The 22,073-nt window shown below is 42.5% G+C and overlaps 2 protein-coding genes across 2 annotated transcripts in view; both read right to left on the reverse strand.

Moving 5' to 3' along the window:
* Positions 1-3,517: 3,517 nt before the first annotated feature.
* Positions 3,518-5,170, reverse strand: LOC120936046. The gene is made up of 2 exons (XM_040348149.1): positions 5,059-5,170; positions 3,518-4,970 (listed from the first exon to the last, which is right to left on the reverse strand). The coding sequence occupies exons 1-2, from the start codon at positions 5,097-5,099 to the stop codon at positions 3,518-3,520; spliced, it is 1,494 nt and encodes a 497-aa protein (XP_040204083.1). The 5' UTR covers positions 5,100-5,170.
* Positions 5,171-9,456: 4,286 nt separating this feature from the next.
* The window catches only part of RNF150 (ring finger protein 150), a 184,649-nt gene continuing 172,032 nt past the window's right edge, over positions 9,457-22,073 (reverse strand). The window contains exon 7 of the mRNA XM_040331348.1: positions 9,457-10,439. Coding sequence (XP_040187282.1) covers positions 10,321-10,439 — 119 coding nt within the window. The 3' untranslated portion in view covers positions 9,457-10,320. The remainder of the gene's footprint in view (positions 10,440-22,073) is intronic.

Raw genomic sequence — 22,073 nt, forward strand, 5'->3', positions numbered from 1 at the left:
GCCATAATGAGCAAGTTGGCTATACGGTAGCCTTTCCTTTCCCTGTTATCTCTCTCACTTTTCCAGGTTCTGCATTGCTGCTCTTTGGCTATTGAGTATGTGCACAGGAGTTGCATCATCCAACACCTGACTCAATTTTCAGTGTCTTACAAATGCTGAAAAAAGAAGAAAGAAGAAGAACTCTACCTTCTAGCACATTGAGGACATACTTACTGATGCCATTTTACTGGACTGTGGGTTTATAAGGCTGAAGTTAAAAACAGCAGATGACACTCTGGGCTTTGTAATAAAACGGAAAATTGTATCATACTTACCAGTAATTTTCCTTTCCTGGTGCCTATCCATGGCAGCATACTAGTGATAGAGCTCCGCCTCGACTCCTCCCTCAGGACTAGTGAATAGAATAAATTAAAGGCATAGCCCCTCCCCCAACATTCTCCGTACTATAGAATACCGAGGGTGGGAGCGTATGCTGCCATGGATAGGCACCAGGAAAGGAAAATTACTGGTAAGTATGATACAATTTTCCGTTTTCCTGGTGCCTCCATGGCAGCATACTAGTGATAAATAACTAGCTTGACGCGGGTGGGATAATGCTTAACAATAAGAGTTTTTAATCAGAAGAGGACATAGCAGCCTGAACTGCCCTTCTTCCGAACTCCACCGTTGTGAGAGCTCCTGGGTCAATGTGGTAGTGTCTGAGAAACGTGTTTCGAGACGACCAGGTGGCTGCCCTGCACACCGTCTCCAGCGATACGTTAGCCCTTGTTGCCCAGGAAGTAGCGACTGCCCTAGTGGAATGAGCATTCACTCGAGATGGAGGCTCCATATTCTTTGCCCTGTAGGACCTCTGTATCAGCTTCACAACCCATGATGCTAGAGTCCTTATGGAGGCTTCCTTGCCCCTGTGTTTACCAAAAGGTACGATGAACAGCCTCTCCGAGGTTCTGAAGGAGCCGGTGGCCTCTAGATAGGCCTTGAGTGTTCTGGACACATCCAGTTCGTGGCAGGTTTCTGTATCAGTATCTGCAAATATTGGTAGAGCCCAAGGTTCCAACAGGTGGCTTGTAGAGGCGACCTTCGGCATGAACCCTCTGAGTGGGCGAAGTTCTACCCTGTCAGGGAAGAAAGAGATGTGGTCTTCCCCAATTCCTAAGGAGTGGAGTTCTGAGATCCTCCTACCGGAGGTGATGGCTAGCAGAAACGTTGTTTTCAGCGTTAAGTTCCAAAGGGTTATTTGTTCTACTGGAGCAAAAGGTTGGATTGACAGAACCTCGAGGACCAGAGACAGATCCCATTTAGGGAAGGATCGTCTAGCAGGCGGACGGATCTTTAGGACGCCTTTAAAGAAGATAACTAGCAAAGGATCTTCTGCCCACCTTTTACTGGTTGCGGCTGAGATTGCTGCTACCTGAACCTTAAGGGAGCTTAAACTAAGGCCTAGGTCAAGTCCTGTTTGAAGGAAACCTAATACATGGTTTGTAGAGGGGACGATAGGATCAAAGCCGTTATCGACTGCGTAGGACACAAACTTATCCCAGATCTTTGAATATATATTATTCGTTGTGGGTTTTCTGGCCTTTAAGAGGGTTGAGATGACCCCTGACGAGCAGCCTAGGGACTCGAACCTTCGCCTCTCAACTTCCAGACTCGAAGGTCCAACCTCTGAGGGTTTGGGTGAAGCAGTTTGCCCTGCAGCAGAAGTTGAGGGAATGCTGGGATCTTGATTGGTGGATTCACACTGAGACGCATGGCAAGTGGAAACCAAGGTCTCTTCGGCCAGTACGGGAGTATCGTCAGTACCTGCACTGATTCCCTGAGTAACCTCAGGAGAAATTTGAGTATCAGTGACCGCGGAGGGAAGGCATATGCCGTGGAGAAACTCCATGGGCATGTCAGAGCATCCACTGCTTCGGCTTGCGGATGTGGAAACCTGGAGACAAACCTGTCCAGCTTGGTGTTCTCCGAAGAGGCGAACAGGTCCACCTGTGGGGGATCCCAAGAGTTGGCAATCTGCCGGAACACCCGTGGGTGGAGCGCCCACTCGTTGTTGTTGCAGAATCGTCTGGACAATGTGTCTGCTTCCGTATTCAGCTTGCCTGGAAGGTATACTGCTCGAAGGTCCAGGAGGTTCTTCTCTGCCCAAAGCATGATCGGCTCTACTTCCTTGAGGAGCGATCTGCTGCGTGTGCCCCCCTGTTTCTGCAGATACGCAACCGCTGCCCTGTTGTCCAGGCGAAGCAGAATCCTCTGACCCTTGACTTGGGATGTCAGGGAAGTTAGTGCCATAAAGGCTGCCCTCAATTCTAGGATGTTGGACACTACGCCTTGGGTGGAGAATGACCATTTCCCCTGTACCTTGGATTCCCCGCAATGGGCTCCCCAGCCCTGTCCGCTCGCATCGGACGTAATTGTGGTCCAATGTAGGGACCCCAAGTGACGGGGTCTGGAGAGGTTCTCTGGTTCTGTCCACCATTGAAGACTCTTTCGCATCAGTCCCGTGATCAGGATCGTCTGGGACAGTCGACGTTTCCTCCACTGCGCCAAGAAACCAGTCTGAAAGAATCTCAGGTGCCAATGGGTCCAAGGGACCATGGGGATGCAGGCCGACATACTGCCAATGAGGCTCAGGCATTGTGAGGCTGTTAAAACCGGACTCTGGATGGTTTTGATCACTTTCTGAATGATAGTCTCCCTCTTTGGCGGTGGCAACGACACTGTACCCCTCAGGGTGTTGAATGCTGCGCCCAAGTAGACCATCTGTTGAGTCGGTGTGAGTTGGCTCTTGCCTAGATTGACTAACCACCCTAACTCCCTTAGAGTTTGGAGCAGAATGGTTCGATGGCACATCAGTTGCTCTGGGCTGCTTGCAAGGAGTAGGATGTCGTCTAGATAATGGTACACCCTTAAGCCCTTCTCCCTCAGGGGGGCTAGGGCAGACAATAGGATTTTGGAGAATACCCTGGGAGAGGTGCACAGTCCAAAGGGTAGAGCTTGGAATTGAAGATGAGTATGACCTACTGCAAATCTCAGGTATTTCTGGACTTTCGGCTGGATTGGAACATGCAGGTATGCGTCCTGGAGGTCGACAGAGATCATCCAATCCAACGGCTGAACTGCCTGGATTATTGTCTGCAAGGATTCCATCTTGAAGCTCTCGGTGTGAATATACCGGTTGAGCCTCTTCAGGTCTATCACAGGTCTCCATCCACCTGTCCTCTTGGGGACGAGGAATAAGGTAGAGTAAAAACCTGTGAATTGCTCTGCCAAGGGCACAGGAATGGCTGCTTCCTGATGCTGGAGTGACACTAAAAAGTCTTTTAGAGCTTGAGCTTTCAGGGGAGAAGATGGAATTTCCGATCTCTTGAACGAGTTCCGAGGTGGAGTTTGAAAAAACTTCCAAGAGTGTCCCCGTTGGATAGTGGACAGAACCCAGGGGTCTTGGCAATGGGTGGCCCAGGCTGAGATGAAATGTTTTAGCCTGGCTCCCACCGGGAGTGTCAGGGTTGGCTCGGCGTCAAAAGGACTGCTTTTGCTCCTGAGGAGCCGGAGGGGCTTTCATCTTTCTGTTCAAGAAGGATTGCTGAGTGCCTCTCCAAGGTCTTCTGTTGTCTCTGAATTGACCCGAATTTCTGAAGTCTCTTGAATCTGAGCGGCGGAACCTAGAGGGACCACCTCTGAATCTTCGTGTTCTCCTGTCTTGTGGGAGCATACCAGACTTCCCTCCTGACAGCCTAGAGATTGCGTTATCCATCTTATCTCCGAAAAGCGCCTTCCCATCAAAGGGAATTTTGCACCAGCTCTGTTTGGATGAAAGGTCAGCTGACCAGGGTTTCAGCCACAAGGCCCTTTTTGCCATCACAGAGTGTAACATAGATCTCGCCGAGCATCTGATGGTATCAATGGCAGCGACTCCGACAAAGTCTGCTGATAGCCTGAGTTCCTCTAAGGCTTTTATTACGTCTTCTGTTGGGACGTTTTGACGCAGAGCAGTCTCAATGTTATCTGTCCATGACCTAATGGCATTAGAGACTGACGTGAGGGCGATGGCCGGTTTACAGGCTGCTCCTGCCGCCAAGTAGCTCCTCTTTAGTTCTAGGTCAATACGCCTGTCTATGGGATCCTTGAAGGAGGTGGAATCCTCCATTGGTAAGGTCACGTTTTTGGCAAGGCGGACTACTGATGCATCCACCACAGGCATAGAGTTTAGTGCCTGTGTTCCAGATTCTGGTAAGGGATACAACTTGTTGAGCCGGGTCAAAGAGAACTTTTTATCAGGCTTTGCCCATTCATTGAGAATGATCTGGCTTATCTCCCCCATTAACGGGAACAGAATCTGCTTCCTTTTGAGAAAGGGAAAATAGCTTGTCGCCTCTTGAGGGGGATCATCCTCTTTCCAGGAGATTGCTGACTTAACTGCCTGGATAAACGGGCTTACCAGGGAAAAGCTGAACCCTGAGGATTCTGATTCCTCTGCTGAATACTCCGAGTCATCTCCGGGTGAGGAGTCTCTGCCTGACCGATCAGTCGGTAGTACAGGTTGCCCGACTGTTGAGGGCCCCGGGAGACTGGGTTCCACATTCTGAGTCTGTGGTACCTGCGAGGTCGGCTGAACAGGGACAGCAGCCAAGAGCTTGGAGAAGGAGTCTCTCATAGCTTTGTCCAGCAGTTCTACTGCCTGCCGATTTTCCTGCTCGCGGCTGGACGCATAGTCCGTAAAGCAGTCCTTACAAACTACCTTGTCGGGTAGTGGCGTAGCCCCGCATGTCCAACACTTCTTCCTTCTTTGACTTCTTGAAGATGGAGAGTGATCATGACCCCTGGATCTTGACCTCTGTGATCTATGGCGTGGAGATCGGGATCTTCGCCTTGATGAGTGGGACCGGTGTCGCGAGGAATCCGATCTGCGGACTGGGCTGTCATTATCACGAGATCTTGATGACTTTCTGGTCCTCTTGGAGTGGGCAGGGCTACGATGTAAGGAACTCACGTTAGAAAAACAGTGAGGGCACTTTTTTTTTTTTTTTTTTTAAATACTCACGTATCGTTGGTCCATACCTAATGGTGTGAGGATCTTTGTTACGCGGTGAATGACTCATTGTTAGAGCTTGGGCGGAAGGATCGGCTGCAAAAATTGTAGAGAGGCCGCAAAAAATAAATAAATAGATAATAAATAAATAATTAATAATAATAATAATATGTGCGACATTGAATAACGGACAAGCAAGCACCTGTCTGCAACCTTCAGACAGGTGCTGCTATGTCAGCACTTTTCCCCCATCTCCTTGCTTCTTACCAACAATCTCTGGGGCTGAAAACCTAGCAGGGCTTAGATCTGTCACTGCAGCAACAGTCAAGCCCTGTTCTAGGTCTCTATTTAAACTCTCCTGAGGGAATCTTCCCCCAGGATCCACCCCCAGCCAAAAGACTGGAAACAAGGGCAAAAAAAGCCCTGTTTCCAGAATCCAAAATGGCCGCCGCGTCCCGTGACGTCACCGCGCATGCGCCGCGCACGCGCCGCGCATGCGCAGAAGCGCCGGCGCCCGTGACACAGGAAGTACTGCGTCAGGGCGCCGGGATCCCCAGAAACTGTAAGTGGCAATGCACTGGTAGTGTGGGCGCCGACCAGCACGGCCCCCCCCCGCCATAGCAAGGGATCAGCTGCATCCAGAGACACCTGATACAGGTCAGCCCAGAGTGTCAGGGCGACAGGGCACCCACAGAAGATTTAAGGTTTTTTTTTTTTTTTTTTTGCACAGCATTACAGTTTGAAAGAAAAAAACATATATACAGCACAGCATAAGGAAAACAGAAAAGGAAAGAAAAGTCTGGCCTGGGGTAGTGGAGCCGATCCTTCCACAGCTTCCGTGTCATTTTATAGGTGCTCCTGGCAGTTTGCGTTCCTATGAGGAAACTCTGCGATGCGACCCCAACAGATCCACAGAGGGGTCTCCCAGCTTATTAGCGCTATTAGCGGCCCAAGAACAGGGACTGCGCTCGGGAAAGGCTAAACCCGGCGGACGCTGCCGACTGCAGAGGTATGGACATACTTCTACTCTTCACCAGTACAAGAAGGTATGGAGGAAAAAAAGGAGAATGTTGGGGGAGGGGCTATGCCTTTAATTTATTCTATTCACTAGTCCTGAGGGAGGAGTCGAGGCGGAGCTCTATCACTAGTATGCTGCCATGGAGGCACCAGGAAAATGTTTTAAATATTAAAGCGGAGTTCCAGCCACAATTTCACTTTTTAAATATAAATACCCCTGTAATACACACGCTTAATGTATTCTAGTAAAGTTAGTCTGTAAACTAAGGTCCGTTTTGTTAGGTTGTTACAGCATTCAGACACTTTATAAAAATAGAAATTGACTGGGGCCATCTTAAGTGTGGGCATCATGAAGCCAGACTGTATGACTTCCTGGATTTCAGCCTTGCAGACCTTGCACATGCTCAGTGCTGCACAAGCAGTGTCAGATCAGGTTTCAGCACCTGTGCTGTCCAAGTCACATGATTCTTTGAGCCTGGGGAGTGCACAGACTCCTGGAAAGTTACACCCACTACATTCCCAGGAGTCTGTGCGGTGTAGGTTAGGAAGCATTAAGCACCTAGGTGCAGGAAGTGGGAAGATTAACTATTCTGCCTAGCAACAACACTTTGAAGGCATCTAAAAAGAAGAAAAAAATTCGTAAAGGACTAATGACATTTTTTTAAAACTATTGATGTAATGTTATATTTATGGGTGGAACTCCACTTTAAATCTTTGATGTCAAACTAAAAAAATTATGAAAAATAAAGCTCAACTAACAAGAAGACTTAAATGGTAGGGATGATAGCTTAGAGCTTAATTTCTTATATTTAAAGCAACATTAGGTTCCAAAAAACACCAAACAAAATGGCACACTAATTTTTTAAGGAACATCCTTGGATTTCTGTGTGACACAATGTTTGTTTATCCTCTACTTGTAACAGTAGTGCTCATCAGAATGAAAAAAGCTAGGCACACACAACGTACTGAATGAGCACATCTCACCACAGAAAGGGTTATACAGTGTATAAGTTAACAATGGCAATTAGACAATCTGCTTCAACTACTGTACCTTGGAATAGGAATTGTTTTCAATATGTGAACTTTAACAAATAACACCGCTGTATCACAAGGCAATAATCAAGCTTCTCCAAGGTACTTCATACAGTACACAACTTGCCTGTATGTGAAAGCACCCCAGGATCTTTGCTGAACAGATCAGAACAATTGGACTTACTGGATCTCAGTAGCTGTAGTAAGTACTGTATGTAACACATCAGAGAATTGACTTGGAGTACTAAGAGCAAGGGTTCAGAAAAAAACATCTACATGGGAACGGTGTGCAGTTCCGTTTTTTCCGCACCAATAGTCAGTTCTGGTCAGTTTCTGAACCGGAAACTGACCGGAAATTGACTGAATGGTGTGAACTAGAGCCATTGGAATACATGGAAAACACTGTGCATGCATTTTTAGTGCAGAAAAAATGCGCACAGAACTGAAGGGAACTGCATCTGGTGTGAACTGGCCCTTAAGTAAATGGACTATATACATGGGAACTCCTATAGACTCGAAAGCCTCGTACACACGACCGGTTTCCTCGGCAGAATCCATCAAGAAACTTGCTGGGAGATATTTTTTTGCCAAGGAAACTGTCGAGAAACTCGACGAGCCAAAACGAGAGCAAGCTCTCTATTTCCTCGACGGGAATGGAGAAACTTGCCTTGTCGAATTCCTCGACAGCCTAACAAGGAACCCGACGACGGAAACGATGTGTTTCGCCTGTCGAGTTCCTCGGTCGTGTGTTCGAGGCTAAAAGGCTGGATTCACACCTATGCATTTTTAGTACGTTTTGCATTTTCCAGATTCGCACTACAGAACATGACCCATAAGAAATCATGTTAAATGGACTGTAGTACAAATCTGCAAAATGCAAAAAGCACTAAAAATGCATAGGTGTAAATCCAGCCTTAGGGCCCTTTCATGGATGAAATACGGACATACATGTATCCCTATGGGATAGCGGGTGTCAGCGGATGAACATCCGCTGACACCCGATCTTATCAGTGTCCGCTATGCTCCAATACTGGAGAAGGAGGAAAATCCTATTTTTCCATGCGTCTGCGGATCGGATGAACACGGACCCATAGAGGAGAGTGGAGTGATCCCCGCAGAGCAAGCGGATGAGAAAGGCCCCTTTCACACATGCAGACTTTTTGTCTGTTTTCTTCCATTTGTTGACAGATGTGAACGGATGATCGTTCTGGTAAAACTAGCGTTCGTTATGGAGATAGCACATTCATCACGCTGTAACAGACAGAAAAGCGCAAAACGTCTTTTACTAACACAAAATCAGCTAAAGCAGCCCCAAGGGTGGTGCCATTGGATTTGAACTTCCCCTTTATAGTGCCGTCTTACGTGGTTTACGTGACCGCGTTCTGACACGATCGTTTTTTTAACCATCGGTCAGCTTCATCGGTTAACTGATGAAAACGGTCCATCAGACCGTTTTCATCGGATGGAACGATCGTGTGTACAGGGCATTATGGTCTACTTACAATAACAAAGACTTATTTGCATACATTTTCCAAAAAGGTTTGCATGTAATCTCTGTGCTTGCACATTCTCCCCTTCTTCTCACTTCTATAATGCTTCAGATATTGTCCACAGCCTAATATTTTAGAATATTACAGGCTGCAGGTATGTGCGCTGGTTCAGTAAGAGCTGTGTGATGTGTTAAATACCCTCAAGCAGACAACTGGGGCATTTGGCTACAGCCCTGGCTTCTAATAATGTAATTTACCCACAAGTTCTTTCATTTTTCTAAAGGCTTATTTGCATACATTGCAAAAGCTTTCCTTATTTGTACTTAGTACTCCAGTGAAGTCACAAGGCAGCATGCGATGTCTAAAATAATCAGTTGCCAAGACAACTGAAAAAAAAAAAAATCTTCAACTCCTCTGTTAACTTGAAGACCATTCACTACCCACTGTAACAGTACAGATACATTTTACAATTCAAGACATTTCCTGAATATGTAAGAAAGCAAAAGGTTTGGTATGATCTCATACAAGATGGGCAATAATCACATCAGTCACATTGAACATCCTATGACCTTTCAAGGACATCTAACCACCTACAGATCTCATACATTTTTAACAGTACTTAAATGTATATGGTAAAGGTCTTTAACTCTCAAATAATAACTTTCTCAAAAATTGTTCAAGCTGTCAATGTGTTCATGTGCCCCACAAAGTGAAAAAAAGACAGATACCCTATATTCGTGTGGTGTTTCAGTGTAATTGAGGTTCGAACATGCAATTGTAAACATATCACTTGTTATATCTCTAGATTTCATGTTGTCACAATGCGTAATGTAGTATCATAAAGGAATTCAGAGCACCAAATTATCACTCTTAAAATTCACCAATAGCTATATTTTCTTTTGAAAAAATATATATATTTATTCTTGAAAAATGTATCTCACTCTGTAGTGTATGCACAATACTGTATACATCTTGATTAAGAGTGAAAAGGATAGTTTCCCCCACAATATGTATATGAGGATTTTTGTTTTAAATCTTATAAGTCAAACACTTTGACCAACATATTTTAAAATACAAATGTAAATTGATGGTGTGCATTTTCATTCACACAAGTCTGAGACTCTTTTAGGACTCAAACCAACAAACTGTAATTTTAGTACCTAGCATTCTTGATGCAGTTCATGAGGAATGCCAGATCACATGCAACCGGCAAGAGTCCTCTAAAGACATTTTCTTCTCGAGTGCTTTTGGGACAGATGCCCGTGCTGTAATTATAGCCTTCTTCAGATAAGTGCAGGGCATTCACTCATGACCATCACGATCTCTTCCTGTTGACTTGGCAGCAAAGCCATGGAGTAGAAAATAATATCTGCTATGTGGACCAAGATATTTGCGATTGTAATACACTAATCAAAACAGGGTAAACAACAAAAGGTTATAAAGTTAATATCTCGTTTTCTTGAAAAACAGCATCAGAGATTTCACTTTAGTTCCAGGTCTACCCTCCACATCAATAAAGCCTGCAGACTGAAGACTTGCTCCCATACGAATACCGTGGAAAATCCATCTGGACTGGAGGCGGCAGGCATCTGGCACTATTGCTTTTCATGATCATCCCATAATGGAGTGCATTGGAGATTTATGGTGATGGTGAGTGGTTTTTACGGTTTGTTTGTAATAGTCCAACCTCCAGAAGAGGTGAACTCTTCACATCTCCTAAGTCTTTCCTTTGGACTGCAGCAACAGACCTGCTCATGATTTCACCTCCTCACAGTCCTGGTCAGTGGAAAGATCCACATCTGAAAGTCCCACTTCTACTGCCATAATCAGAGAGATGTCGGAGTCACTACTGATAACTGGCTCCTGTTCACCTGAAAGAAGAAATATATTTGGTTCAAAGGAGAGTCATTTTGCAGAATGAGTAGTTGCATTAGATGTTCTCCATGTAACACAAAATAAGATTAGGGACCTTTTGTTAGAAAGCCAAGGACTATACATCACAGCAACCTGTAACCAGGCTAAAAATGTTATGTTACCCCCAATGCAACCAATTTAAAAAATCTCATTGGTAGGTAGGTATAGGACAACTTAGACCACCTTTGTTTCAGGCATTTGCATACAGACAGCTCATGATTTAGAGATCTGAACAAAACAGGCTTAGTAACAGCTGATAAAACAATGCTAGCTGAATGAAAGGTATTTGTGTAATGTTTTGCAGCAACAATAACTTCTGTAAGGAGTAGGTATAACTGAATGCAAATGTATATAAATAATCATCATGAAGAGAAGTGACAGATGCTTTTTTGTATCCCTCTTGTATTTTCTGCTTGCACTACAAGTATCTTCCAGGGATGGTTTAGATTGGACACATTTATAGGTCATCATTAAAAGCCAAAATATAAGCAGATGTCACCAATATATCAGAGATGGGGCTGGAGACAGATGTAAGACAGATGTGCGTGTAGGAGTCAGAAGGAAAAAAAAACATTTAGCATAGCTAACAAGAACTGATCATAGAAAAGAACAGGATTCAAAGCCATTTTTTTTTCAATCAGCATATGGGTAACTATTCTAAAAAATACAATACAGCTGTGTAATGGGGAGTACTCGGAATGGTCCGAAGTGGAAAGTGGGGTGCCTGAGGGTTCTATCCTGGCACCAATCCTATTTAATATATTCATAAATGATATGGAGGATGGGATAAACAGCTCAATCTCAGTTTTTGCAGACAATACTAAGTTAAGCAGAGCAATGGCTTCTCCGCAGGATGTGGAAACCTTGCAGGAGGATCTAAACCAATGAAAGGGGTGGGCAACAACATAGCAAATGAGGTTTATTTTAGACAAATTTAAAATAATGCAGGTGGGAAAAACATGAAAAACAATTTACTCACTAGGGGGGGAATCTAGGATGGAAAAGGACCCGGGGGTCCTAGTTGATGACAGACTCAGCAATGGAATAAAATGCCAAGCTGCTGCAAGCAAATCCAATAGAATATTGGCATGCATTAAAAAGGGGATTGACTCCAGAGATTAAACAATAATTCTCCCACTCTACAAGACTCTGTTCCAGCCACACCTGGAGTATGCCATCCAGTTCTGGGCTCCAGTCCTCAGGAAGGATGTGCTGGAACTGGAGAGAGTACAGAGAAGGGCAACAAAGTTAATAAAGGGACTGGAAAACCTTTGTTATAAGGAAAGATTACAAGCACTGAACTTATTCTCTCAGGAGAAGAGACGCTTGAGAGGGGATATGATTTCAATGTACAAATACCGTACTGGTGACCCCACAATATAGATAAAACTTTTCAGCGAAAGGGAATTTAAACCTTAAACTGCATAGAGGGTTATTTACTGTAAGGATGTGGAATTCTCTTCCACAAGCAGTGGTTTTAGCAGGGTGCATAATTAAAAAAAATATTAGATAAGCTAAACTACCACAACATACAGGGATATACAATGTAATATTGACATAAAAGCATACACACAGGTTGGACTAGATGGACTTGTGTCTTTTTTTTGTTAACCTTACCAACTACGTTACTATATATAATGTGTTATAAATTAAAACATTTGTGAATCATATGACACTTTATTCTTGCTCCTTTGTGTATTAACATGTATGGTGTGAAAGTTATCATACCACTGACTGCCTGTCCAGAACTTGGAATCCTAGTTTACTATCCACGATGGCCAATAAATCACTTTTAAATCAAGATACATAATCAACATAATGCACTGTCAGCACATAAGGGGGCTCTGATTGTATTGATGCATTGACTCCAGTTGATTCTTTAAGTAACAACCTCTGGCCAGAGGCTAGGACAATCTCCTCATACTCTGATACTTCTGTAGAACTGTATCCCTGGAACAATTCCATGTTCAATACTCTCTATAACTTCACGGATACAACGTTTTGGAAACAAAGGGACCTTTTGACTATCGCAGACATTTACTGTACCAGGGTCTTGCATCCCTTTGAACAGGTACATATGCAATGTAATCTGACCCTTACATTCTTTTACACATATTTACAACTACGCCATGCCTTGCAGACCCAAATATAAGGTCTCATTCATTTACTGTGGGCCTGTTCGATCATATCCAGCAATTATAAACACATTTTAGATTTACTCTTCTCTCTTGGTTGACTCAACAACTACTTCTCAGAAATTAAAGCAGCAAAGCAACCCCCAAAGCATAACATTTCTACCACCATGCTTCACAGGGGTTATACGGTTCTGCTCTTTGGTTTGTGGCAAACATATTGTATGCCATCTTTCATTGAGCAGTCTTCAGCATGGTTGCTGAAGGCCCGAACTCTGCCTATATGATTAATGGCAGACTGTCATTGTGTCCTGAAGCTTTTTTTTTTTAAACAGAAAAGGTTTTTTAACACACCTCTTAAATTGAAATGGGGGTAATCTTGTTCTGACTATAGATGCACCACAAATATCTTAACACCTAACAATGCAATTTTGAGGTTCTTAAAGATGGGAAATGTGGGGGTGTACCTATGACAAAGTTGCATTTTTTTTATTTAGATCATAAAAATAATATTTATAATGATATTTAATCATATCAACTGTGTCATATCATCTCTATATGCAGGCACTACTTGAATCAAGATCCAAGATTTCCCTGTTCAAATATGTTGAAAAAGTAAACAATTTCCTTAGGATGTACTTCGTTTTCCACATGACTGTTTGTACTTCACATAACAGGTGTACGTTTTTTGGCACATCATACAGAGCTGCATGGAAATATTCACTTATGGAAAACATTTTTTTTGTTTAATCTGAATATTTACATGCAGATCAGTTTAATATGTGGAGAATCTAACTGGTGAGTAGCAAGATTTTTAATACTGGCATTCAGCTGACCATATTTATATTTTCTAAATGCTATAAAACCTAATCTCAGGAAACACTGGCCAATATGTTTACAAATTCGTGCATTGCCCTTTCTTGGATTGTCTACATACACTAGAAATAAGAGGGAGGCTGAATCGTATAATATCAAAACAATGCAACAAGATTCATCAGTTTACCCCCTAAACCTGTGTGAAGCATGATGAATAAAGCATGATGCATTTGCAGTTATAGTGGATTACAAAGAGTGGAGATTAAGGTAATTTTATATTTACGGCTTTTAGACGAGTTCTAGAATCTTTTTACTAGGCAGTGAATGTGACTTTTACCAATGCAGAGAATTCACCTGCAGAGAGCCATCAAAAGAAAGGGAACAAAAATCGGGGCAGTCTGCCAAGTATCACAACATTCTTTATCAGTGGAACTTAAGTCTAAACATCGTAACAATTTGTCCTTTACACCAAAGGAATACACTTGTGTGTGTAAATGAGGAAAGTTTAACCACTTAATCGCTATACCTTTATCTGACATTTGTTGGTTTCAAGTTAAAATCATTTTTTTTTTGCTAGAAAATTACACACATTATATATATATATATATATATATATATATATATATATATATATATATATATATATATATATATATATATATATATAATTTTTAGTAGCGACCCGAGAGAATAAAATGGCAGTTGTTGCAATGTTTTATGTCACACTGTATTTGCACAGCGGTCTTTCAAATGCAATTTTTTGGGCAATAAAAAAAATAAACAAAAAAATAACCAGTAAGGTTAGCCCAATTTTTTTTGAATAATGTGAAAGATTTTACACCACGAAAATCGTGATTTTTATTCTAAGCAAAAAAATTGTGATTCTCACTTTGGCAAGAATCGTGCACCTCTACTTTACAGGTAAGCCAAGTTACTGAAGGTATAGAGATGATAATATATGAGCTAATAATATAATACACTAAATATTACAAGTGTGCTAAAATCAAAGTTCACTCAGTTTACAGTCATCCACTGCAGTCGGAAAGCCCCTTACATGTATACTGGGGGTGAATGTCCTAATGGATGTTCAAATTCCTCTCTCTGTTGGATTGTATTACCAACCACACCTAAATTTCCAGATTTGAATATGTCTGGCATTTGTTTTTACCTCTGTATAAATTACAGCAAGGAGCATGCAGTTTGCAGTGGGTGGTTTCTCGATTACAAGTAAAAAAGTGAAGATTATGGCAACCTTCTAAAAGTAGAAGAATGTTCCCTATATAGTAACATTGGTGTGGGTGAAGAAAAGTAGCTGGTCATATTCAGCATGTTGTCGCTGATTACTACAGCCATCAGCTCCAAAATAAACTCATCTATCATAATCTTTATTGCATATAACAAAGGATAATTGTGTAGGTGTGAGAATCCGCAGGGAATAAATTGTCTTCACTTCAACCTGCAATGTATTAAAATGTTACCTGGTAACTGAATGATTCAGAAAACAATTCACTTCTCTCATGAAATAAGATGCCTGTGTACTAAAGATAAAAAGGGCATGCCAGGGTGAAGAATGCAAAAATAATCTTAGAGAAAGTTAAGATTTAGTGACAAGCTCAATTAAATATAATTTTGAAGTCCTTGGCTTTAAATGTTTCAACCATACACAGAGTTGAAAATGAGCGAAAATAGAGAAACCAAGTGTTTGCTTCAGAATACAACATTCAAAGCAGTCTGTGAACCAAGAACCCTTAATCATACATATTAGAGCTCATGTCCAGGAAATCTCATAGCATTGCTTAGTTTCCCACAGCCAGTGTTACATTTCCTAAAGCTCATACTATGCAATATCTGTGAAATTAGGAACTTTATATACTAGTAATAAATAAAGGGAATGGGCCAACAAGAAAAACGCCCCATGAAAAAAAAGGTTAAAGAATACCTGTCACAAAGCTACAAAAATCTAATTAAAAGTACAAAAAAAAGCAACCGGGGATACATTAAAAGGGGTTGTATAGTTTTTTTTTTTGTAATTAACATGTTATACTTACCTCCACTGTGCAGTTCGTTTTGCACAGAGTGGCACAGAGTGGCCCTGTTGATCTCAGACCCAATATAATTTATAAAGATATTAAAAAGTAAGGGTCCCAGCACTGAACCTTGGGGTACACCACTGATAACCTTGGACCATTCAGAGTAAGAATTATTAAACACAATTCTGTCTTTTAGCCAGTTTTCTATCCATTTACAAACTGATATTTCCAATCCTGTAGACCTTACCTTACACATGAACCGTGTGCGGAACTGTATCGAACGATTTTGCAAAATCTAGATATACCACGTCCACTGCCTCCCCTCTGTCCAAGGTTTTACTTACCTCAATAAAAATAAAGGTTTGACTGACAACTTCTGTCTTTCATGAATCCATGCTGTCTGTTGCTTAAATAGTTTTTTTCCAGCAAGAACTCGTCTATGTGGTCTTTTATCAATCTCTCCAGTATCTTCCCAGCTATAGAAGTTAAACTAACAGGTCTATAGTTACTTGGTAAAGACTTTGTTCCCTTTTTAAATATGGGCACTACATTGGCCCTGCGCCAATCACAGCCAGGAAGACATTGTCCCGATACTCGGCTGCAGAGATTGGGAAATGTCTCCCCGGCTGTGGTTAGCGCAGCGCCGTGCAGATTTCCTGGCGGGCTCTGCATGTGTACTATGCGAACACACTGGAGCTCATCCTTACTTCTAAGCATTATTATATACAGGAATACAAAATGCATCTACTGAAATTGGGTCTACTCAAAACTTCAAGAAGATTGCCAAATTAAATGTAGTTTTTCAAGTAGTGCAAACAATACTTCTAGCTACTTAATCTGAAAGAAAACAAAGCAAGGTGTATAATCCACCACTCCATACACAATACAGTATCACATCATAAAGCTGGTCATGCATGACTCTTTTTTTCAATCAGCCAGTGGCCAGATCAAAACAAAATCCCCCCCCAAAAAAGAGTCCATCTACGCAACCTAGTATACAGCTTAAGCCATTGCTAGAAGCAGCCCTAAGTCAAGGTTTTTCTTCCTAATGGACATTCTGTCTTTACACAAAAGGCTGAGCAGAGGTGGGAACTACTGCTGTCCACAGAAAAAAGTAATGCACTAGATGATTTAACATAACCAAAAGGACAGACTACATAGGATGGTAACTTTTACAACAGACAAGTTATTTTAGTGATTTAACTGTTAATAAATGTGGAATATGCCATAAAAGATAGAATGTGTGAACAAAAGTTCATAGATTAACATATCTTAGGCTGTAAATAGATGACCAGCTCTCCCACCAGAAACTATGGTGTTAAATAAGCAATTGCTTGCTGATTATGATTTTGAGGATGCTGCAACATTACTAGTGGTGCTTTTAGTTCTCATGCACACATTTTTATACACTGCTTTTAGGGGCATCTGCCATTTTTTTCTACCTCTAAATATCCTTGCACGTTAGCCTATGTGTCCATGCACACATAGGCATTTAAATGCTGCTGCCAGGAGGAACGTCTGCGTGCATAAGGCCTTATTGGTCACATTGCTTTTATGGCCACCCTAAGCAATGTGATACACTAGGTTTGTGTGCATATGTTATTTCAGTTTTATGCCGCTGACCCTTATAAATCAATGAAAACAGATAACCATGCTTGCACTCATACTGTTACTGAATGTACTCCTCCCTGCTTCAAAGATAGACCCTATGTCCTAATTTTTATCAGCTGTCCGGGTCATGGGATTCAGAGGACATCAAACACACAAAGTGTGAGAAGCAGACATGCATTATCTTTTGATTAGAAAAGAAAATGATAGTTTGCCAATATCAACAACTCACAGGCTCAACTTTGTATAATGAGCATATCGTGTTAGGTCACAAATCCCCTGATGTACACAAAACATTCTTTCGACCGCGATCACATTTCTGTATGTTTTATCCATAACGCCTTACATTTTTATGTGCTTTCACATTTTATGATTCTGAGTATTTAACCATTTTCCCTTTGCGGATTGGAACATCTTGTTTTTTATCCAGCACCATTAAATGTGGTATACGTCTTTAATCCCAACCCCAGAAAAAAAAAAAAACCTGCAAGGCATGGGTTAAATGCGCATTATCTCTAGGGGTTAAACCATGAGCAGTTTTACTTACCTTGCACTGCCCGCTCAGGCTAGCTCTGTGGCTCTTCTCCACCTGAAGGTCTGGCTTGTGGCATCATGCTTTAGCATCACAACAAACAATACAGGGACATTAACCTTGTATTGTACGCTGAGAAGGCTAAAGTGCATATAGAGCTGATGACAACTTTCAGAGTAGGCTGTGGGAGACTGGTTGCAGTGCTTGAGGTGAATGTTTGCTCCTAAATCTTCTGCTCTTTAGACTTAAATGAGAATATTACCCTTGCTGTGAGGTGGGGGGACGGGGGGCACTGCAAGAGTGGATGTTTACATTTTTTTTTAGTTGGGCTTCAATATTCTACAAGCTCCTGTATGTGTAAACAAGTAATAATCTAGTTACTATGAGATGCACAAGCCTCAAAGTAAAAGGAAAAAAAAGGATTTTTGATTTGATTTAATCATTACGGCTGGGATAATAAAAAGCAGTCTCATTGAGGAGTGCGCAACACAGCAAACAATGCAAACAGAACAGGCCTAGGTAACAAATGGGACAAGAAAAATGTGGGACTCAAGAGAGCAGACTGTAGCACCATAGGCCCAAAACCGGCATCAGTGGAGGCCTGAACATTCACCTGACAGAACTTAACTTATGTGTAAACAGGAGCCCAGCTGTCATCCTTACAAATCTGAGACACAAATGCCTGATGCTAAAAAATCCTATAAAGCCAACAGATCTGTCAGAGTGTTCCTCAACAGGAAAGGGAGGAACCCTATCCCTCAAACCACAGGCTTGAAAGATAACTTGTCTTATCGACCTAGCAATGTTGGAGCGAGTAGAAGGGAGATTGTTGCAGGAATCCGCAGACTATACAAATAGGGATTCTCTCACAGAGTATACCACAGTCAAGATGGAGGGGAAACATTTCCTTTAGATTTTTAAGGCAGGACATAAGGAAGTACAATGTCCTGGTTGAGGTGGAAGGAGACGACCACTTCCAGGCGTAAGGAGGCTTTAGGACTAAAGATGAGCTCAGGTGCTGCACAGCGCTAAACACAGACATTGAGACATTTCCAGACCTCTGCAGTCGCGGATTGGGAAAATGTCTCATTGCTGGTTATAAGCGATCCGAAGTGCCGACTTCCTGGCAGGTTCTGCACGTGCGGTTGCAAACATGCTTGAGCTTATCCTTATTTAGGACTCAAAACAGCCTTGCCCTTGTGCAAAATTAAGAAGGGCGCCTTACAGAACAAGGCTGCCAAGTCAGAGACCATCCATGCAGAGGTGATGGGAAGGTAGGGTGACCACATTTCCAAACTACCATTCAGGGACACCCCCCTTCCCAAAAATCAGCTTGTGATGTAACGAATCACAGCACAGTGATTGGACACAAGAGACAGGATTTATGATTTCTCCAATCACATGCAGGGGGCAGGGATTTTGCTCCTCCAGGCATTCTCGGCCAGAACAAGTACTTTTTTGGGGGCATCAGATTGGCCCGGGGGCTAGCTGTGTCAGTTTTATTCCGGGACACTGTATTATCCTGGAATGAAGGTGACCGGGACAGACCTGCAAAATGCGGGACTGTCCCGGGCAATCTGGGACACGTGGTCACCCTATGGGAAGGTCATCTTGCAAATTAGGTCAGACACAGGAATATACTTAATAGGTTCAAAAGGTTGCTTCAGAAAAGCAGAAAACCTGATTAAAGAGGAACTACAGTCTGCTCACATAATTTGTAATAAAAAACATCTTTGCCATTCTATAGATTTCCTCCAACCACTTTGCATATTATTTTATATATACTGTGATTCTGTACTTGCCAAATATGCTGCAGAAATCTCCCACCATTAAGTCTGGCTGCAGCAATTTTAACTGTGGGCAGCTGAAGCTGCTACCTGTTAACTTCCTGGATTTACACAGAGGCACACCTCCAGCTCTGCAACTTTCATTGGCCTTCTTTTGACTCATTCCCTCTCTCTTCCTGGCAAACTCTCACGAGAGAGAGAAAGAGAGAGAGAGATGCATGTCATTAGCGAGTGACCAGACAAGGAGGAAGTTGGCTGTATAAGGTGTTTACTGGCAGAATTATTATTTTTTTACCATTCTAAAATGTACTTGTCTTAGATTTGGGATTGGAAGATTGAAAGATACAAAAGGAACCTTTCCTAACCTAAGGAGTAGAAATCCTAACAATAGAAGCATGAGCCTTCTTTTTCTGGAGCTGTACTCTTAAGCCCTGTACACACGGCCGGGATTCTCGTCAGGAAAAAAACGTTGTTTTTCAGGACGAGATTCCTGGCAAGATTTTCTTGCCAGCCGAGTGTACACACCTACGATTCAAAAGAACCGCACGAACACAGTGACATCATCGACTACGACGAGCATGCGCTCGTCACATTCGATGCCATCGCCGCCATCTTGCTTCACCCTACCTATGCCTTGGAAGCTACCGCGCATGCGTCAAAGTCATTTCGAGCATGCACGTGTTTCCATGGAGGCAGGCAAGTATACACACGCTCGGGCTTTTCTCTGCCGAGAATAACGACGAGAAAATAGAGAGCAGGTTCTCTATTTTTCTTGTTGAGATTTTGGGCAGTTTTCCCGACGAGAAACTTCAAAGCCTTGTACACACGCTCGGTTTACTCGGCAAGAAAGCTCTGCCAGCAGTTTTCTTGCCATTTCTGGCTGAGAAAACCGTGCATGTGTACGAGGCTTTACTCTTCTTAATATTTGATGTACTTGTCCAAAAAAAGCAGGTGTTTGCCTTCAAAGGGTAACTGCAAGTACTTAGTACAGTATTTAAGCAACTAAAAGTGTTCAGCAACAAAGAAGACACAGCTAAATTGTTGGGGTTGGCAGGGCTGTAGCCTGTAACCTTGCAATATATACAGAGATGTGTTGTTGACAGTCCGCATCAATATATGCAGGTTGCAGTGTGCCAGCCCTGCTTCCCTAGAATTTGCAGATATCCAGCCCAAGTTCTACTACCACTGTATAAAACATTTACCAAATGAAAGTAATCACTGAAAATAATTTTTACTTTGTTGTGGGAACTTGATTTTACTTGGACATGATAATTAAACTTGTAAGTGCTTCATATCCTTTATATACATTTTACCCCTTTAAAAAGGAGGACAAAAAAAACAAAAAATGCATGTAACTTATTTTATGTGTAACAGCTACAACGCTATTCTACCTTGATACCAACTGCAGAGACATGCATTTACTTGCCAATTCATTTTGTCCCTTTTCACAGTGATGGATGTGTGGCTGAGCAGTAACTAAGGCAGTACTGATAACCGCTGAGAACAGGATCAATAGATTTCAAATACCACTTCCACATTAGTTCCTATAATGCTGCTTTGGAAAAACTCCACCATTCTAAGAATAAATGATCAAGCTGGGCTGATCCACCAAGTCACTGCATTAAGCAATAATGTCACTTGTTAGAATCCATTCCCTTTATATAGCTTCATTAATCATCAAAAACACTTCATACATGAATTTGGTTCTTTTCAAATGTCTTGCTTTCACAACTTCACGGGATGCATTACTCACACGGATTCTCACCTTATACCCTCCCCTACTCCTTTTAATTCCACTTTCTGTATCATATTGAATTTTAGAAAACTAGGACATTTATTTGCACTGAAGACAGACTCAGTATTATATATTTTATTTCAATGCAGTTACCCTAGGAAACGAAAGCATAGGGAACCAATCGTGTGCAGACATTAAAGTGGAGCTCCACCCAAAAGGGGAAATTCCTTTTCCCTGCCACATTTGGCATTTTTTTTTTTTTTTTTTAGGGGGGGGGGGGGTTTAGGTGTAAAAACCCAGTTTTGACAGGTATCCGATTCCACTTCCGCTCGAATCACTTAGGCGACCTGAGCAGAGGTTCTCCTTTCTCTCCCCCTCCCTGCAGTCTTCTGGGACACGTCACAGGTTCCAGAAGACTGACAGACCATAGAGGAGGTGCAGCGCCACTTGTGCAAGCACAGTGGGCACCAGCCAAGTGCCCACAATTGAGATGCCAGAGATAGGGAGAAGGGACAGCTCGGGTGAGCACATCGCTGGATCCTGGGACCGGATGAGTGTGTTTATTAAAAGTCAGCAACTACAGTTTTTGTAGCTGCTGACTTATAATAAACACAGAAACGACTGGAGCTCCTCTTTAAGAGCATGAATGGAAACAACATAATTAGTATTACATGTCATATCTAATATTGGATTCTGGCAGGAACTATGGCCCGGATTCACAAAGCAGTTGCGCCGACGTATCTCAAGATACGCCGACGTAAGTACAAATGTGCGCCGTCGTATCTATGCGCCGACCCACATAATCAGATACGAATAAAAATAGGCTTCCTATGTCCGACGTAACTTGCCTAAGTCGTCGTATCGTGGGCGCATATTTACGCTGGGCGCATTTGCCGCTCCCATTGATTTTCTATGCACATATGTAAATGAGGGAGATACGCCGATTCACGA

This window comes from Rana temporaria, chromosome 1 (assembly GCF_905171775.1).
Source record: "Rana temporaria chromosome 1, aRanTem1.1, whole genome shotgun sequence".
Lineage (NCBI taxonomy): Eukaryota > Metazoa > Chordata > Amphibia > Anura > Ranidae > Rana > Rana temporaria.

Bases quoted from the DNA above. Each gene is read 5' to 3' on its own strand.
- LOC120936046 (XM_040348149.1), bottom strand. From the start codon at position 5,099: ATGAGTCATTCACCGCGTAACAAAGATCCTCACACCATTAG. The intron at 4,971-5,058 runs GTATGGACCAAC...CTTACATCGTAG, and splicing joins AAAGATCCTCACACCATTAG to CCCTGCCCACTCCAAGAGGA.